The sequence below is a fragment of the Canis lupus genome, chromosome 30 (genome assembly GCF_003254725.2).
Source record: "Canis lupus dingo isolate Sandy chromosome 30, ASM325472v2, whole genome shotgun sequence".
NCBI lineage: Eukaryota > Metazoa > Chordata > Mammalia > Carnivora > Canidae > Canis > Canis lupus.
The window spans coordinates 16,604,395-16,618,899 of NC_064272.1; the positions used below are offsets into that span (position 1 = coordinate 16,604,395).

Consider the following 14,505-nt stretch of genomic DNA (forward strand, 5'->3'; position numbering starts at 1 on the left):
ACATTTGCTCTTCTACTCTCCTTTGGTTGACTGGGAGTAGGGTTGCTTTTTTTTTGTCTATGAAATGCAGTATTTTTTAGCAATTGAGGTAACTACACTCTTCATTTTTATATGTGCTGTATGTTCATCAGAAGATTTGAGTGAAATACAATCTTCCTCTCAATGTGGAGGATTTAGGTGCCAAATACGTATATGATAGAGCTTGTGTCTACTTAAAATATGTCCAAAATCAATGACATCTAAATGGTCCAACATTTATCTTTGTGTATAGTGGTTTTTGTGGTCACGTCTATTGTCAGTTTGTTTGCTGCTTCATCTAATCAATAATATTGACAATGATCCCATTAATGTTGCCTTTTTCTACCCTTGGTTATTTCCCAAAATTCATTCCCCTAATTTTGGGGAACATTTTTTTGTTGTTCTTTAACCTAATAATAACATATATGTTTTTTATTTTGTTTCCTGTATTATACAATTAACAATGCCTTTCCCTTTAAAATAGCAAGAACAGTTATAGCTTCTGTTTATAGTTCTGAAGCAGCAGTTCAGGCATAAACCAATATTAACAATTCATATTAATGGTGTACTTATCTGGGGAACACTTACCTAGTTAACCTTAACTATCAAAAATATAGCCCTTTGGGCACCTGGGTGGCTCAGTTGGTTGAGCAGCCAACTCTTGGTTTTGGCCCAGGTCATGATCTCAGGGTCATTAGATTGAGCCCCTGTGTTAGGCTCTGCACTGGGCATGGAGCCTATATAAGATCATCTCTCCCTCTGCCCCTCCCCCACCCCATTCACATGCATGCTCTTTCATAAAAAATGTATAGATCACAAACAAAAACCTTCCAAACACCTAAAGTTAGGGAAATGAAGCCCATGTACTAAATGTTCTCACTTTATTCATGGGAGGCTCAGAATTGAGCTATTACAATTTAATTATTGTCCATTGAGTAGCTGTTATACACCAAGTATTTTTCCTGTATTACTTTATACTTCTAATGATAAGGTCATGAGGTATTCAATTCAGAAATAAAGTTGAAACTTAGAAGTTAAGTAATTAGCCTCAGGGCCTATGTGCAGTAAGATTCCAAAGCCACTTCCTTTCTATCTTGGTTCACTTAGGGGCAGGCAGTCGTAAGAAGTAAAAGCATTTATGCCAGATAGCCCTACAAATCTAAATAGCCCTGTGATTATCACATTAGTTTTTGATGTTACTTATTATATATAACACATTGAAAAAATTGTGTGTGTGTGTATATATATGTATATATATGTGTGTGTATGTATATATATATGTATATATATACATACACACACACACACACACACGGTATGCTTTTAAAAGTAGGCAAAATATTGGGCAGCCCAGGCGGTTCAGTGGTTTCGCGCCGACTTCAGCCCAGGGCCTGATCCTGCAGTCCCGGGATCGAGTCCTGTGTCGCACTCCCTGCATGGAGCCTGCTTCTCCCTCTGCCTGTGTCTCTGCCTGCCTATCTCTTTCTCTGTCTCTCTCTCTCTCTCTCTCTCTCTCAAATAAATAATTAAGATCTTTAAAAAATAAATAAAAGTAGTCAAAAATACATAATTTATTCTGGAATAAAATTTATTAAAATTATCACAAATATTTAGAAGTTTTTACTTTAGTTATTTTTAAAATAAACTATAAAATCAAAGTGAATTCTTTGAAGGCACCTATGATAGGTTCCAAGAGGATATAAAATGGATTTTGTACTTTTGAATATTTTTCTGTATGAATATCTTATAATCTCTCCATTCTCTTCAGTATGTTCATTTTAGGAGAACATGACCACTTTGAAGGCAACCAAATCATGTGAAATTAAAATAAAAGAACAGTGTTCCAAAGAGGTCATGGTGAATATACACTGATGACCAGCAACTTATAGTTGGCCTTGTATCATGAGTCAGTGCTTCCCTATCCACCATGATATGCACACTCCCCACCATTGATCATCAGTTTCTTTTCTTTTTTATCTTTAATGTTAGGAAGTCCCACAGGGGCTCTATCACCTTTAGCTAAAAATATCTACTTTGACAGTAAAACTAAATAAACTCTTCAGGTCTTTTTTTTTTTCTTTTATATTTTCAGTCTGATGGATTTACTTGTATTAGCTAGTGATTGATAGGCAAGTTCATATTGGAGGACAGTTAAAGTTTTCATTTCTGAAATTTTAATAATTTTACAGCCTGTTAAGATTAAAGGACAACCAGAAAGTGGAATTCTAAAGACTGGAACTTTTAGAGAGAATACAGAAGACCTCGAAAGAAATAAAGTAAGTAGTAGTAGTTCATTGGGTTGGGGGAAACACATGGTTTATAATCACATGGTTGTCTTTACTGTATTTTCATCCTCCATCTGAAAATCTACTTTCTGAAGAAATCTTTCCTTTCATAGCTGGTTTTTTGTTTTTACATGATTGATCCATTTATATGCTAAAAAGGAATAGATGTTTGTCTTCCTATTTAAAGTGTAATAATATATTCTACTCATTTTATGAAATTAGAAAATATCTAGGTCTTACTACATGATCCAGCAGTTCTACTTCTAGGTATATACCCAAAAGAATTGAAAGCAGTTCATAGCAGTGTTATTTGCAATAGCCAAATAGCCAAAAGATAGAAGCAACCCAAATATCCATCCACAGATGAATTATATAAACAGATGTGACATATACATACAATGGTATATTCAGCCTTTTTAAAAATTTAGGAAGTCACCCAGGTGTCCTCACTAGTATAATTTTTTGAGATTCATCCATGTTGTAACATGTATCAGTAGTTATTCTTTTATATTTACTGAATAGTATTCCCTTGTGTGAATATACCACATACATTTTATTCATTCACCAGATAATGAATATTTGGATTGCTTCTGCTTCTTTTGGGCTATTATCAATAATGTTGCTGTGAACATTTGCAAACAAGTCCTTGTGTGGAAATATGTTTTCATTTCTTTTGGGTGAAATTGTCTTTGTGTTTTTATTTTTTTAAAAGAAACTTTAAAAACTGCCATCATTGTGGGCTTGTATGTACACATATTCCTTTTCTCTTTGCTGCAGTATTTGGACTTTGAGACCACATACAGTTCTTAATTTTTAAAGTTGATTTTAAAACTATTAAAGGAAAAAAATAAAAATAAAAATAAAAATATTAAAGGGCAGCCAACACAAGGCTTTTTGGTTTTTTGGACAAGTAGCTTAAGTTTGTATATGGCAAAATTTAACCTTTTTTTGTTGTTTTGTTTTGTTTTTAATCTAGGCTAGAGAACCTTTAACAAGAGCACGAAGTGAAGAAATGGGGAGGATCGTACCAGGACTGCCTTCTGGGTGGGCCAAGGTAAAACTCAAAATAAGCACATAAATAAATAACATGTGTTCTTTTCTAAAAAGCTTTTTTTTGTTGTTTATTCTGCATCTTCTCTAATGCAGAGTCAATTCTGTTTCTTCATTATGGAGGACATAGATTATTTCCCTAATTACAGCAGGGTTAGATTTCTCAGTATATCCAATCTGAGATGATGGCTACGATAGATGAGCATTTTTGGCATTTGTTACTTAGAAACAGTTAATTTTTCCAATACCCAGAGTTCTTTGGAAGTTGAATTATGGAAGTGATTATTACCATTTTATTCAAATTATTTTAATCCAAAAGTAAATTTAGCAGTGGAATACTTTTGAGTGATTTTTTTTTTTTTGACCTGTTGTTTTGTTTCTTTTCCATCTAAGTTTCTTGACCCAATCACTGGAACTTTTCGTTATTATCATTCACCTACCAACACTGTTCATATGTATCCACCGGAAATGGCTCCTTCATCTGCACCTCCTTCCACCCCTCCAACTCATAAAGCCAAGCCACAGATTCCTGCTGAGCGGGATAGGGAACCGTCCAAACTGAAGCGCTCCTACTCCTCCCCAGATATAACCCAGGCTATTCAAGAGGAAGAGAAGAGGAAGCCAACAGTAACTCCAACAGTTAATCGGGAAAACAAGTGAGTTTATCCTAATTCTTAGAACTAAAGTAATCTGCTATATTTGAAAACTTCTACTCTAAACATACTAGTTTATTAATACCAGGGAGTCAGAAATTTCTGAGGATGGTTATACCAGCCATTGTTATTTAGCACAGAGGAAAATATGAATGGATTAAATTCCTTGGTTTTTATCCCAAGTGCTAACTTAAATATATCAGGGAAAATGATCATAATAAGTATTAGTGTAGATATACATTAATATAGAATGTACATTATTATATTTTAGGGCAGCATAGTATAGAACTACCTAGAAGTTTTCCATAAACCTCCATGGTCCCTAAATTTCTCTTCAGGGACCATAATCTCTGGGATTGTTGAGTTTATCTTGTTGCAGCTCTCAAATTCCAAACTTTTTTTTTTTTTTAACTCCACCTCTACTATAGAAGCAAACTTAAATAGTATTAAAATGACAAGTATTGTGTGTATCAGCTCCTAATCTTATTCTGTTCCATTTTTCTTCATTGCATTTCTGCTGTTTTCTTCACAAGTAGTGAATGATCAGTAGGTTCAGTTAATTTTCCCAAACCAGATTTCATTTAGATGTATTCCTGGTGTGGTCCCTCTAATGCTCCTAGTTTATGATTGATAGGATTGTGAGGAGGTAATTGTCAGATCTACTTATCACTTCTAATCTTTACTTTTTGAGGGAGGGGTATAGATGGAAGTATACATAAATGGGTTTATATTAGGGCTCACTATTAAAACTGGTAAGATTTCTTTCTTGAATCATCATTCTTATTAAAGTTTATTAATTTGAAGACGAGGGGTTTTTTTAAGACAATCACACATGCAGTTATGTATTTTTATATGCATTTAACAGAGGAGTACATGAACGTATACACCTGAGCACATATAAAGAAATGCTGATTGAAACATAGTTTAATCAGTTTAATCTGTTCTTAAATTCCTTTCAGGGTGGAAGCATGTTTAGGATCAATAATAAAAGAAAGATTAAGATTTTTCTTAATGCTATAGCCATTCTAGAAGTTCTGCATATAAATCAAATACACTGAATAACAAAAGCCTTCTCTAGTCCAAAGCTGTTTAGTAGACATGTTGGTAGAAACATTCTGTATCTGTGCTATTCAGTATGGTAGTAGCTACTTAGAATTGTAGGACGTGGAACTGAGGAGCTGAATTTTTAAATAATTAATAAATAATTGTATTTATTTGAGAGAGAAAGAAGCAGCAGGAGCAGGAGGGCAGAGGGAGAAAAGCAGGTTCCCCACTGAGCAGGGAGCCCAGCACTTAAGGACTGAGCCACTCAGGTGCCCCCTTTTAAATTTAAATAGCTACCTGTGGCCAGTGGCTACTGTATGTGTCAGCACACCTCTGCATTTTGGGTAATAGTACCCAAATAATCTCTGCCTCTTTTGATATCTGTCCACAGTAATAAATTTTTTATTCTTTGTTTGGCATTCTGGTTGAGTTCAACATTTAGTAATGCTAAACTTTAAAAGAATTTGAAAGAGTCTTCTCTTCCAGAAGACCGTACGTGTTCATGAGAAGCAGGGAATCTATCTCAGGGTATAAGAACCATAGACCCACATAAGAGGTTAAGGATACTTGTTTCTTGGGAGGGTCACAAAATAACCAGTGTTACCTAGATAATAAATGTCTTGTAAGACCCAGTACCTTATGACTTATTAACTGTTTACAAGATTACTGTGTACTGTGATACCAGTGCGGGAGTTTGCTATTTGTAGTCTGAACCTTAATTTTAGATACTGTGCATTTTAAGACCTTGTGTACGTTTTTTCTTCCTCAGGCCAACATGCTACCCTAAAGCTGAGATCACAAGGCTTTCTGCTTCTCAGATTCGGAACCTCAATCCTGTCTTTGGAGGATCTGGACCAGCTCTCACTGGACTTCGTAATTTGGGAAATACTTGTTATATGAACTCCATACTGCAGTGCCTATGTAATGCTCCACATTTGGCTGATTATTTCAACCGAAACTGTTACCAGGATGATATTAATAGGTAAAGAAATTTCATACTTACTACAATATAGTATTAAAAGGGTGATATAACCATACTTCCTTACCACTCAGCTCCAGAGAAGACAAATTAGGAAAGGGGAAAAACATCTTTATTCTTAAGGAAAATATGAGTAAAGCCTCCTCTCCTCTCACTGACAGAAGAGGAGCAGTGCAAAAAGGTAGGGACATCAGTTAATTAACTGGAGGTTCGCAGCCCAGAAGCAGCATGCTTATAAGCAAAGTAAGATTCAGATGAGTGTTTGGGAATAAACCTGTGAATAAATACTTTAGTGTTGGGTTACAGTATGTAAAGAGTTTAATGTTGACCTTGTCAACCCACTGTACCTTGACTTTTTAAAAATTCCTTTATTTATTTATTTATTGGTAATTATATTTGCAAAGGTCAAATCTCTTGGGGCATAAAGGTGAAGTGGCTGAAGAATTTGGCATAATTATGAAAGCCCTGTGGACAGGACAATACAGGTACATCAGTCCAAAGGACTTTAAAATCACCATTGGGAAGATCAATGACCAGTTTGCAGGATATAGCCAGCAAGATTCACAAGAACTGCTTCTGTTCCTAATGGATGGTCTCCATGAAGATCTAAATAAAGTAAGAAATTTGATTTTTCTAAGTTGCAAAGGCTCTTTAGGGTTGCTCAACACTAATTTTTATAGCAATTTAAAATTATAGGTGATTGTTCAGTGCAAGTTTATTCAAATCTAGTGACTTTGTACTAAGGCAGGGAACTATAAAACATATCTGATAGATCTAATATTTTAAAAGAAATATATAATTTATATTTGTTTACTAAAAGGATAGATCGTATTGTGAGAAATTGTAAATTTTGAAATAGTTGTTAGAGGTACTATGTGACCACATGTATGTGAAAGTAAATCATAAACACAAATTTTCTAAAAGATTAGCTATAGACTACCTGAACATCTTTATTATTATATATTTATATATATCATTTTCGTCCTTGTTTATAAAATAAGAATTACCTTATATAACCAAAGGACTAATGTGAAAAGTTACTCAGGCACATATCTCTCAGATACCTTTGGTATCACTGTTACCACTGAACATATATATACACACACCAAAAAAATACATCGTATTTTACACACATGTATGTGTGTGTATATATAGGTGAATATAAATACATGTGTGTATCTATCCATGAGCCTAGGACAACAAATAAATCCTGTCTAGTTGTAGCCCTAACTCCCAGCTATGTGTGAAATGTCTTCTTTTCAAAATCAAAATTTTCAACATAAAGTTAAAACAAAAATTTTAAAAATGTATTTTATGAATTCTAGTTAGTTAACATACAATGTACTATTAGTTTCAGGTGTACAATATAGTGATTCAGTACTTCCATACAATAGCCATTGCTCATCACAAGTGTACTCCTTAATCCCGATCCCTTAAGAAAATGTATTTTATTAATTTCTATTTAATAAAATAAGTCATATAGGGTGCCTGGGTGGCTCAGTCATTTAAGTGTCCAACTCTTAGTTTCAACTCAGGTCATGATCTCATGGTTGTGAGATTGAGCCCCAAGGTGGGCTCTGTGCAGAGCCTGCTACAGATTCTCTCTCCCTCTCCCTCACACACTTTCTCTCTCAAATAAGTAAGATCTTTAATAAATAAAAAATAAGTCATACTTTCCTGATAAAGTGGGATTTAGAGGAAGATTTTTGGCTACAACTTTTTTATAGCACTTAATGAGATTAGAACTCTTTCATGAACAAAAATGTTTCTAAATCTGCAAAGTATATTCCATATATTCTTTCAATTTTATATTTAAATGTCAACTTTAAAGAAATAAATGTCAACTTTGAGATATTAATATAAATTTTAATATTAATCTTATTTCCAGGCTGATAATCGGAAGAGACATAAAGAAGAAAACAATGATCACCTTGATGACTTTAAAGCTGCAGAACATGCCTGGCAGAAACACAAGCAGCTCAATGAATCTATTATTGTCGCACTTTTTCAGGGTCAGTTCAAATCCACAGTACAGTGCCTCACCTGTCACAAAAAGTCTAGGACATTTGAGGCCTTCATGTATTTGTCTCTACCCTTAGCTTCTACAAGTAAATGTACATTACAGGTAAGCTCAAGAATAAATGATTTGTAGAATAAATGCTGTTTATATGCATACAAATATACTTTTTTAGATGAAACTTACACATAAATTTTGTTTTAATTATGTCTATGTATATTATTTTTTGTCTATGTATATTAGAAAAAGATTTTTTTTTTAAGTTTTTAAAAGATATTTTCCTATAAAATACTTTAAGAATTGATGTTTTTTAAAGTTTGCATTTTGAAGAAGTTTTAAAAGTTACAAGAATTTGCTTCACAGGGGGATCAAATAAGTAGCCTGTTTTCCTCACAAAAAGAGTGTGATTTAGCTAGCTTGTTGATATTTTTGTGTTTGCTTCCTTGAGAATGTCATTTCTTCCAGCAAGACTTCCTGAGACACCAGGTAGAGTGCAGACACGCAGGACTGCTTCCCTCCACCGTAGGCAGCACTCACCACGCTCTGCACTCTTGTTATGGTCGGCTCTCTCATCTGGGTTCCCCACTAGGTCATAAAGTTTGTGAGGGGATTGTTTTCTTCTAGTTCTCTGTTATATCCCTCATGCCTGGCAGAGTAACTTATTGAGTAGACATTCAGTGATACTGTGAAGACAGGAATAAGTAACTGCTACTTGTTTCTGCCTCCAGGATTGCCTTAGATTATTTTCCAAAGAAGAGAAGCTCACAGATAACAACAGGTTTTACTGCAGTCATTGCAGAACTCGACGGGATTCTTTAAAAAAGATAGAAATCTGGAAGTTGCCACCTGTGCTTTTAGTGCATCTGAAACGGTAAACAATTTTTTCTGCCATTTAGATGAAGGAATTCTAAGTCCTTCATTCTAAGTCATTTTGTTGTACTGCCTGCTAAGGATGCATTGCAAAGGAAAATATCTGATTAGGGAAATAAGGCAGAAATGAGGAGACTCTAGTTCCTTACCTTAGTGTTTGCAGTAACAGCAAAATGACTACATGACTCTTTCATGTAATGTCATCTTTTTTTTTTTTTTTCTTTAAAGGAAATTTAATTATTACATTTCAAATACAAAATTTGGGGCAGCCCGGGTGGCTCAGCGGTTTAGCACCACCTTCAGCCCAGGGTGTGATCCTGGAGACCTGGGATCGAGTCCCACTTCAGGCTCCCTGCATGGAGCCTGCTTCTCCCTCTGCCTGTGTCTGTGCCTGTCTCTCTCTCTGTCTCTCATGAATAAATAAATAAAATCTTAAAAATCTATTTAATATATATTTAATATATATTTATGTTTATTATTTATAATATTTATATATAATTTTATATTATAAAATATCAAATGAAAATGTATTTATACAGTATAATACAAATGATTAGCCAATAAAATTTATCAAACAGTAAACTAAAAAAGGATTTAATACTAGGCTGAAAGTGAAATAAAGAATTTTTTAAAGATTTATTTAGATAGTGAATGCTCATGTACAGAGGAGAAGTCTGAGAAGTTTGAGACAGAGTCTTAGATTCCACACTGAGCATGGAGCCCAAAGTGGGGCTCGACCTCATGACCCTGAGATCACGACCTGAGCTAAAACGAAGAGTCAGGCACTTGCCCAGCTGTGCCTTGACTCTTTCTCAGGGGTGCCCTAGGCATCCCTGAAATACAGGATTTAAGTGTAGTCTTAAAGATGTTAAGGATGCCATTGTTGGGTGCAGACATTTTTGTCCAGATTTCTCCAGCCAGTGAAAAAGATCTGGTCCTCTAATAGAGAGTTATAAAACATGTCCTAAGTGTTTTGATTTTTTTTTTTTTTTCTGGTCTTTGTATATAATCTATCCATGGAGTGATAACAGTGGGTCATTGTTTGATCTTTTTATTGAGCTGTAATTTTAGTTTCAAGAAAGCACTTCTATTTTAATTATTTGCTTCATTGTATTACTGGAGATTCTTTGGCAGTTATATTTTCAACATTGACGTGTTCAAATTTCTCATGTAAAATTTTTAACAGCAGGCTGTGAATCAGTTTTTGTCTTCTTGAGGATTGTGGAGGTATAAACATTCTATAAATGATTACACATTTGTTCAGTTAAAATTTTTAATGCTGCTTTTACTCTTTGCAGAATATCTGAAAATATAAATGGTTCAGAATTCAGTTTTTGAAAATTCTGATATAAGAGTTCACCAACATACCAGTATTTTGATGTTTAAAGGAGCAGAATATGTCAGGATCATGGAATGCCATTATAGTTCACCTTGCTACCTGAGAGTAGAGTATTCCTGTGAAATCTTTCATAAAGCAAAACGGTGAAAAGCAAAGAAGCAGTTACCATTAATTTATATGGAAAATCTTGAGCATTCCTAAACCCCAAAAATAACCTTCTCTTGGGCCTTTCTGATGCCTTAGGACACATCTTGCAAAGAGATGCACAAAATACGTCAAGGTAAAACACAGATGCCGACAGCTTGATGCTGAGTATTCCGGGAAAGACTTGGTGGTGCCACTCTTGCTGCTCGGCAAGGTGCCTGCTGCCTCTACCAGCTTACTGCAGAACAAATACTGCCAAATGCTATTTTCACTGTTCACCTTTTTTCTTAAAAGCAGAAATCCTCTTGGATTTCTTTTGGTTAGCAAAAACAAGGACTAACGTAAGTCTTCTATTAAAGCAGCGTAATGTCAACTTTTGAAAAGGAGGGGATACCTGTGTAGTCTGTGTGCTTACAGTTTCCAGCTCCAGCTTCCCCAGCAGTAGTCTGTCCTCTGGACATGTGTGGGGACTAACATTATAAACATGGGTCTTTGTAGGTTTTTGGCTTTGTAGAAAACTCCTCTCACAGTTCTGGCTGGCCTAGGGGTCCGGGGACCACGGTAAGATTCGTCTCTACCCCCTTAGCTGTTTGACTTAGGGCAAGTCATTTCATATCTGTGTGCCTCTGTTTTCTTGTTTGTAAAGAGGAAATGAAGCCAGATGTCTTTATAGGTCCTTTCACTACTGAAATTCTGAGTATTTGAAATGGGGTTTATGGTCCTGGCTAAAAGTTTAGACTATCGAGGAATGAACTAGAGTCATTCTGATATTTTTGGTCTGTCAGTATTAATTAATGTCACGTTTTGCTCCGCAGTTTTTCCTATGATGGCAGGTGGAAACAGAAATTACAGACCTCTGTGGACTTCCCATTAGAAAATCTTGACTTGTCACAGTATGTTATTGGCCCAAAGAACAATTTGAAGAAATATAATTTGTTTTCTGTTTCAGTAAGTATCTTGTGAACTAAATATTTTCATATTTTGTTTAGAAAGAAAGAGTTGCAAGTGGTTCCTTCATAGGAAAATAACAGAAAGCTTTGAATTATTTAAAATATGTCAGTAATTTCAATATGAACTGATTGTCCATCTCGTTTGGCACAGAATCACTACGGTGGGCTGGATGGAGGCCACTACACTGCCTATTGTAAAAATGCGGCAAGACAGCGGTGGTTTAAATTTGATGATCATGAAGTTTCTGATATCTCTGTTTCTTCTGTGAAGTCTTCGGCAGCTTATATCCTCTTTTATACTTCACTGGGACCACGAGCAGCTGATGTAGCCACATAAGGAGAAGTAGGTTATAAGCTAGTTATCTTTTAAGACGCTGAGCGAAACAACTCGACATACTTATACTGGATAGCTATAGCTGGCCCTTTAGAGGAATTCTAGGACAGTGGGAGCTATGTTATTATCACCATATATTTTAGGTCAGTGCTATTATCAAAAAACTGACTAATAATATTTAACAACTATTGCAGTAAGCACTCCTTACAGGTACCATTTATTTCAAAACCTTTATAGTTTGCTCCAAAGTTAAAGTAATTAACTAGCTAAGCATTATTATTCTACCGGTCTAAAAACCATTCTATCCTTTTTTTCCTTTTTCACTGTTATGGCCTTTTCACATTTCTAAATCCCAGCTTGATCTATGAATACTCTAGAATGATGTAAAGCAGATAGGAATGTATGTGTATATATTTATTGCACACTTGCACATCAAATCAATGTACATAGTATAATATGTGGTCCTTTTGTGAAGCCTAGAACTCAGAGGATTGTTTGTTTTTCTTTTGGCCTATTCTGAGTAACTGCAGTGCTTTCTTAGGGAAATGACAGGGCAAAGCTATTTTTTTGTTGGCTTTGGGCTGTATTTGTGCACTAAATCTTTATTCTAAAAAAATAAATGGAAACTTTCTTTAATTTTTTAAAATGAATTTTCATTTACACCTACATTAAAATCTTAATGAGAAAAATAATTTAAAACCCTTTAAGTGTACTGTCTTTAATTTTATATTATCAAACTATTTAATATACACACACACTTTATCCTACTACATTGACTTAAAATTTAGTTCATTTACCCTGTTCTATTAGGACCAGATTTTACTCTTCCTTCAACTTGATCTAGAACTGCATATAGCACTTAGGATTCTCAGAGTTGGGAGTCCGGATTAGAATAGAAAGGCATAGGAGTCAAATATGACTGCAAAGTGAACTGCATTAAGAACCGTATCTTTACAAAATGATATATTAAAAGACAGAGAGGAGCTTAGAATTTATTATTTACCTCACGGACTCAATTGCTATAGATGAAGTGAATAAAAACTCTCCATGTAAAAATAAGATTGTAAAAGGTGCTCCTGAAAGATAATCACCGTTAGGGGATCCCTGGGTGGCGCAGCGGTTTGGCGCCTGCCTTTGGCCCAGGGCGCGATCCTGGAGACCCGGGATCAAGTCCCACGTCGGGCTCCCAGTGCATGGAGCCTGCTTCTCCCTCTGCCTGTGTCTCTGCCTCTCTCTCTCTGTGTGTGACTATCATAAATAAATAAAGAAAAAATATTAAAAAAAAAAGAAAGATAATCACCATTAGTGGACTGTCAGGGAGAGGATGAAAGGACGAATTTTGAATTGTGAGGTTGGCAATTTTTCATGTTCTGCAGTTGGTCTAAGTGACTTATTAGAGTTATTGGCTAAATTGTTTGATTAACTGAATATTTTCAAATCATATTCTTAAGGTCACAGAGCCACTTGAAGAAAACTTACTTTGGTTTAGCTCCATGAAGTATCTTTGGGAAATAATTTCTTGGAAATATATAATTGAGAGGTTCTGTGATAAATTCATCTTAATAAACATTGAATTTTGAACCCTGAAATTAATACATAATTTGCAGTGCTTTGAAGGCCCCCATCAATTAGCATTTCATCATTTACATGCTGCCTTTTTCAGTAGGCCAGGACCTATCTTCTTTGGTAGAGCCTTATCATGTAAAAGGGTGAACAATATACCAGAAAGACTTAAAAATGTGAGTGATGCAAGTAAGTTGCAAGAGTTTAATGACAAAGCAAAACTTGGCTTTTTTGCAGTTTTCAGGAAACACCATTTTCCTAGCTCTTGCATTTTTTTATAGGTATTGAAAAGGGCTGGCAGCTGTAGAACAGGAGATAGGCTGTAGCAGTTTGAACTGAAGTATCTGGAATCTCACTGACTCGTGTGTCATCAAAGCTATACCAGGCTTGGGTCACTGAGTTCTTGCAGAAAGCAGTGTAGTGGCCACCATCCAGATCACCAAAATGGTTCTAGGAGAAGGAATGTCAGACTTAGTATTCACAGGCAAATAGCTACTGGAACTAAAAAAGGTAGGGCCAAGAAATATTTTCCATAGTTGTCCCTTACACTAATTGTCCCTTTTTTGTGGTTTCATAGTAACTACAGAAAAATGATAATATTGTTAAATCCTGCATATGGCCTAACTGCTATTACTATTTTTCATTTGTTGAACTACTTCTATATTGGGCCCACTGACTATTTAAACAGTGTGAATGAGATAGGATAGTATTTGGCAGCATCAAATATTTATCACTGAATAGTGAGCACCTACTATGCATAGACTATTAAACATTAAAAGAAATTATAAGATAGTCCTCTTTCCTAAATGAGCTTACGGTTTAATTTGGAAGATGGGCTAAGGAGAGACATGAAAAAAAGACTTTTAACGTTGGGGTAAGACATTTAAACAACTCCACATTGCTACTACATAATTTGAGGAGCTTGGGCAGGAACAACCCCCTCAGTCACGTAGCATCCAGAGAAGAACCTATTCCATTCTCTTTTTCCCATGTCTTTCCTAACCTGGTAAAGGAATGTTTGAAGCAGACACTGGAGAACCTCACTTCTCAGAAGGCAGTATGGTTTAGATCAGGGGTCAACAAACAGTTGCCCATGGGCCAAATGCAGCCCACAGCCTGCTTTTGTGTGGCCTGTGAGTTAAGAATGCATTTCATATTTTGTATAGTTGAAAAAAATTAATATTTTGTGACGTGAAAATTATATGAAACCCAAATTTCAGTAAATAGTTTTATGGGATACACAGCGATGCTCATTCATT

General features: G+C 35.2%; 2 protein-coding genes across 4 annotated transcripts in view; one reads left to right on the plus strand and one right to left on the minus strand.

The window, feature by feature from the left end:
• The window catches only part of USP8 (ubiquitin specific peptidase 8), a 66,351-nt gene extending 53,966 nt beyond the window's left edge, over window positions 1-12,385 (plus strand). For both annotated transcript variants that reach the window (XM_025472811.3, XM_025472813.3), the window contains 9 exons: window positions 2,208-2,294; window positions 3,280-3,357; window positions 3,747-4,009; window positions 5,820-6,032; window positions 6,434-6,644; window positions 7,918-8,154; window positions 8,775-8,917; window positions 11,215-11,347; window positions 11,501-12,385. In XM_025472811.3, the coding sequence (XP_025328596.1) occupies window positions 2,208-2,294; window positions 3,280-3,357; window positions 3,747-4,009; window positions 5,820-6,032; window positions 6,434-6,644; window positions 7,918-8,154; window positions 8,775-8,917; window positions 11,215-11,347; window positions 11,501-11,686 (1,551 nt within the window). In that variant the 3' untranslated portion in view covers window positions 11,687-12,385. The remainder of the gene's footprint in view (window positions 1-2,207; window positions 2,295-3,279; window positions 3,358-3,746; window positions 4,010-5,819; window positions 6,033-6,433; window positions 6,645-7,917; window positions 8,155-8,774; window positions 8,918-11,214; window positions 11,348-11,500) is intronic.
• Window positions 11,831-14,505, minus strand: part of USP50 (ubiquitin specific peptidase 50) — a 46,119-nt gene continuing 43,444 nt past the window's right edge. Inside the window, exon 7 of one of the 2 annotated variants that reach the window (XM_049104016.1) lies at window positions 11,831-12,931. In XM_049104016.1, coding sequence (XP_048959973.1) covers window positions 12,683-12,931 — 249 coding nt within the window. In that variant the 3' untranslated portion in view covers window positions 11,831-12,682. Of the gene's footprint in view, window positions 12,932-13,436; window positions 13,697-14,505 lie in introns of those variants that run through there. The other variant, XM_025472814.3, reaches the window with a different exon arrangement.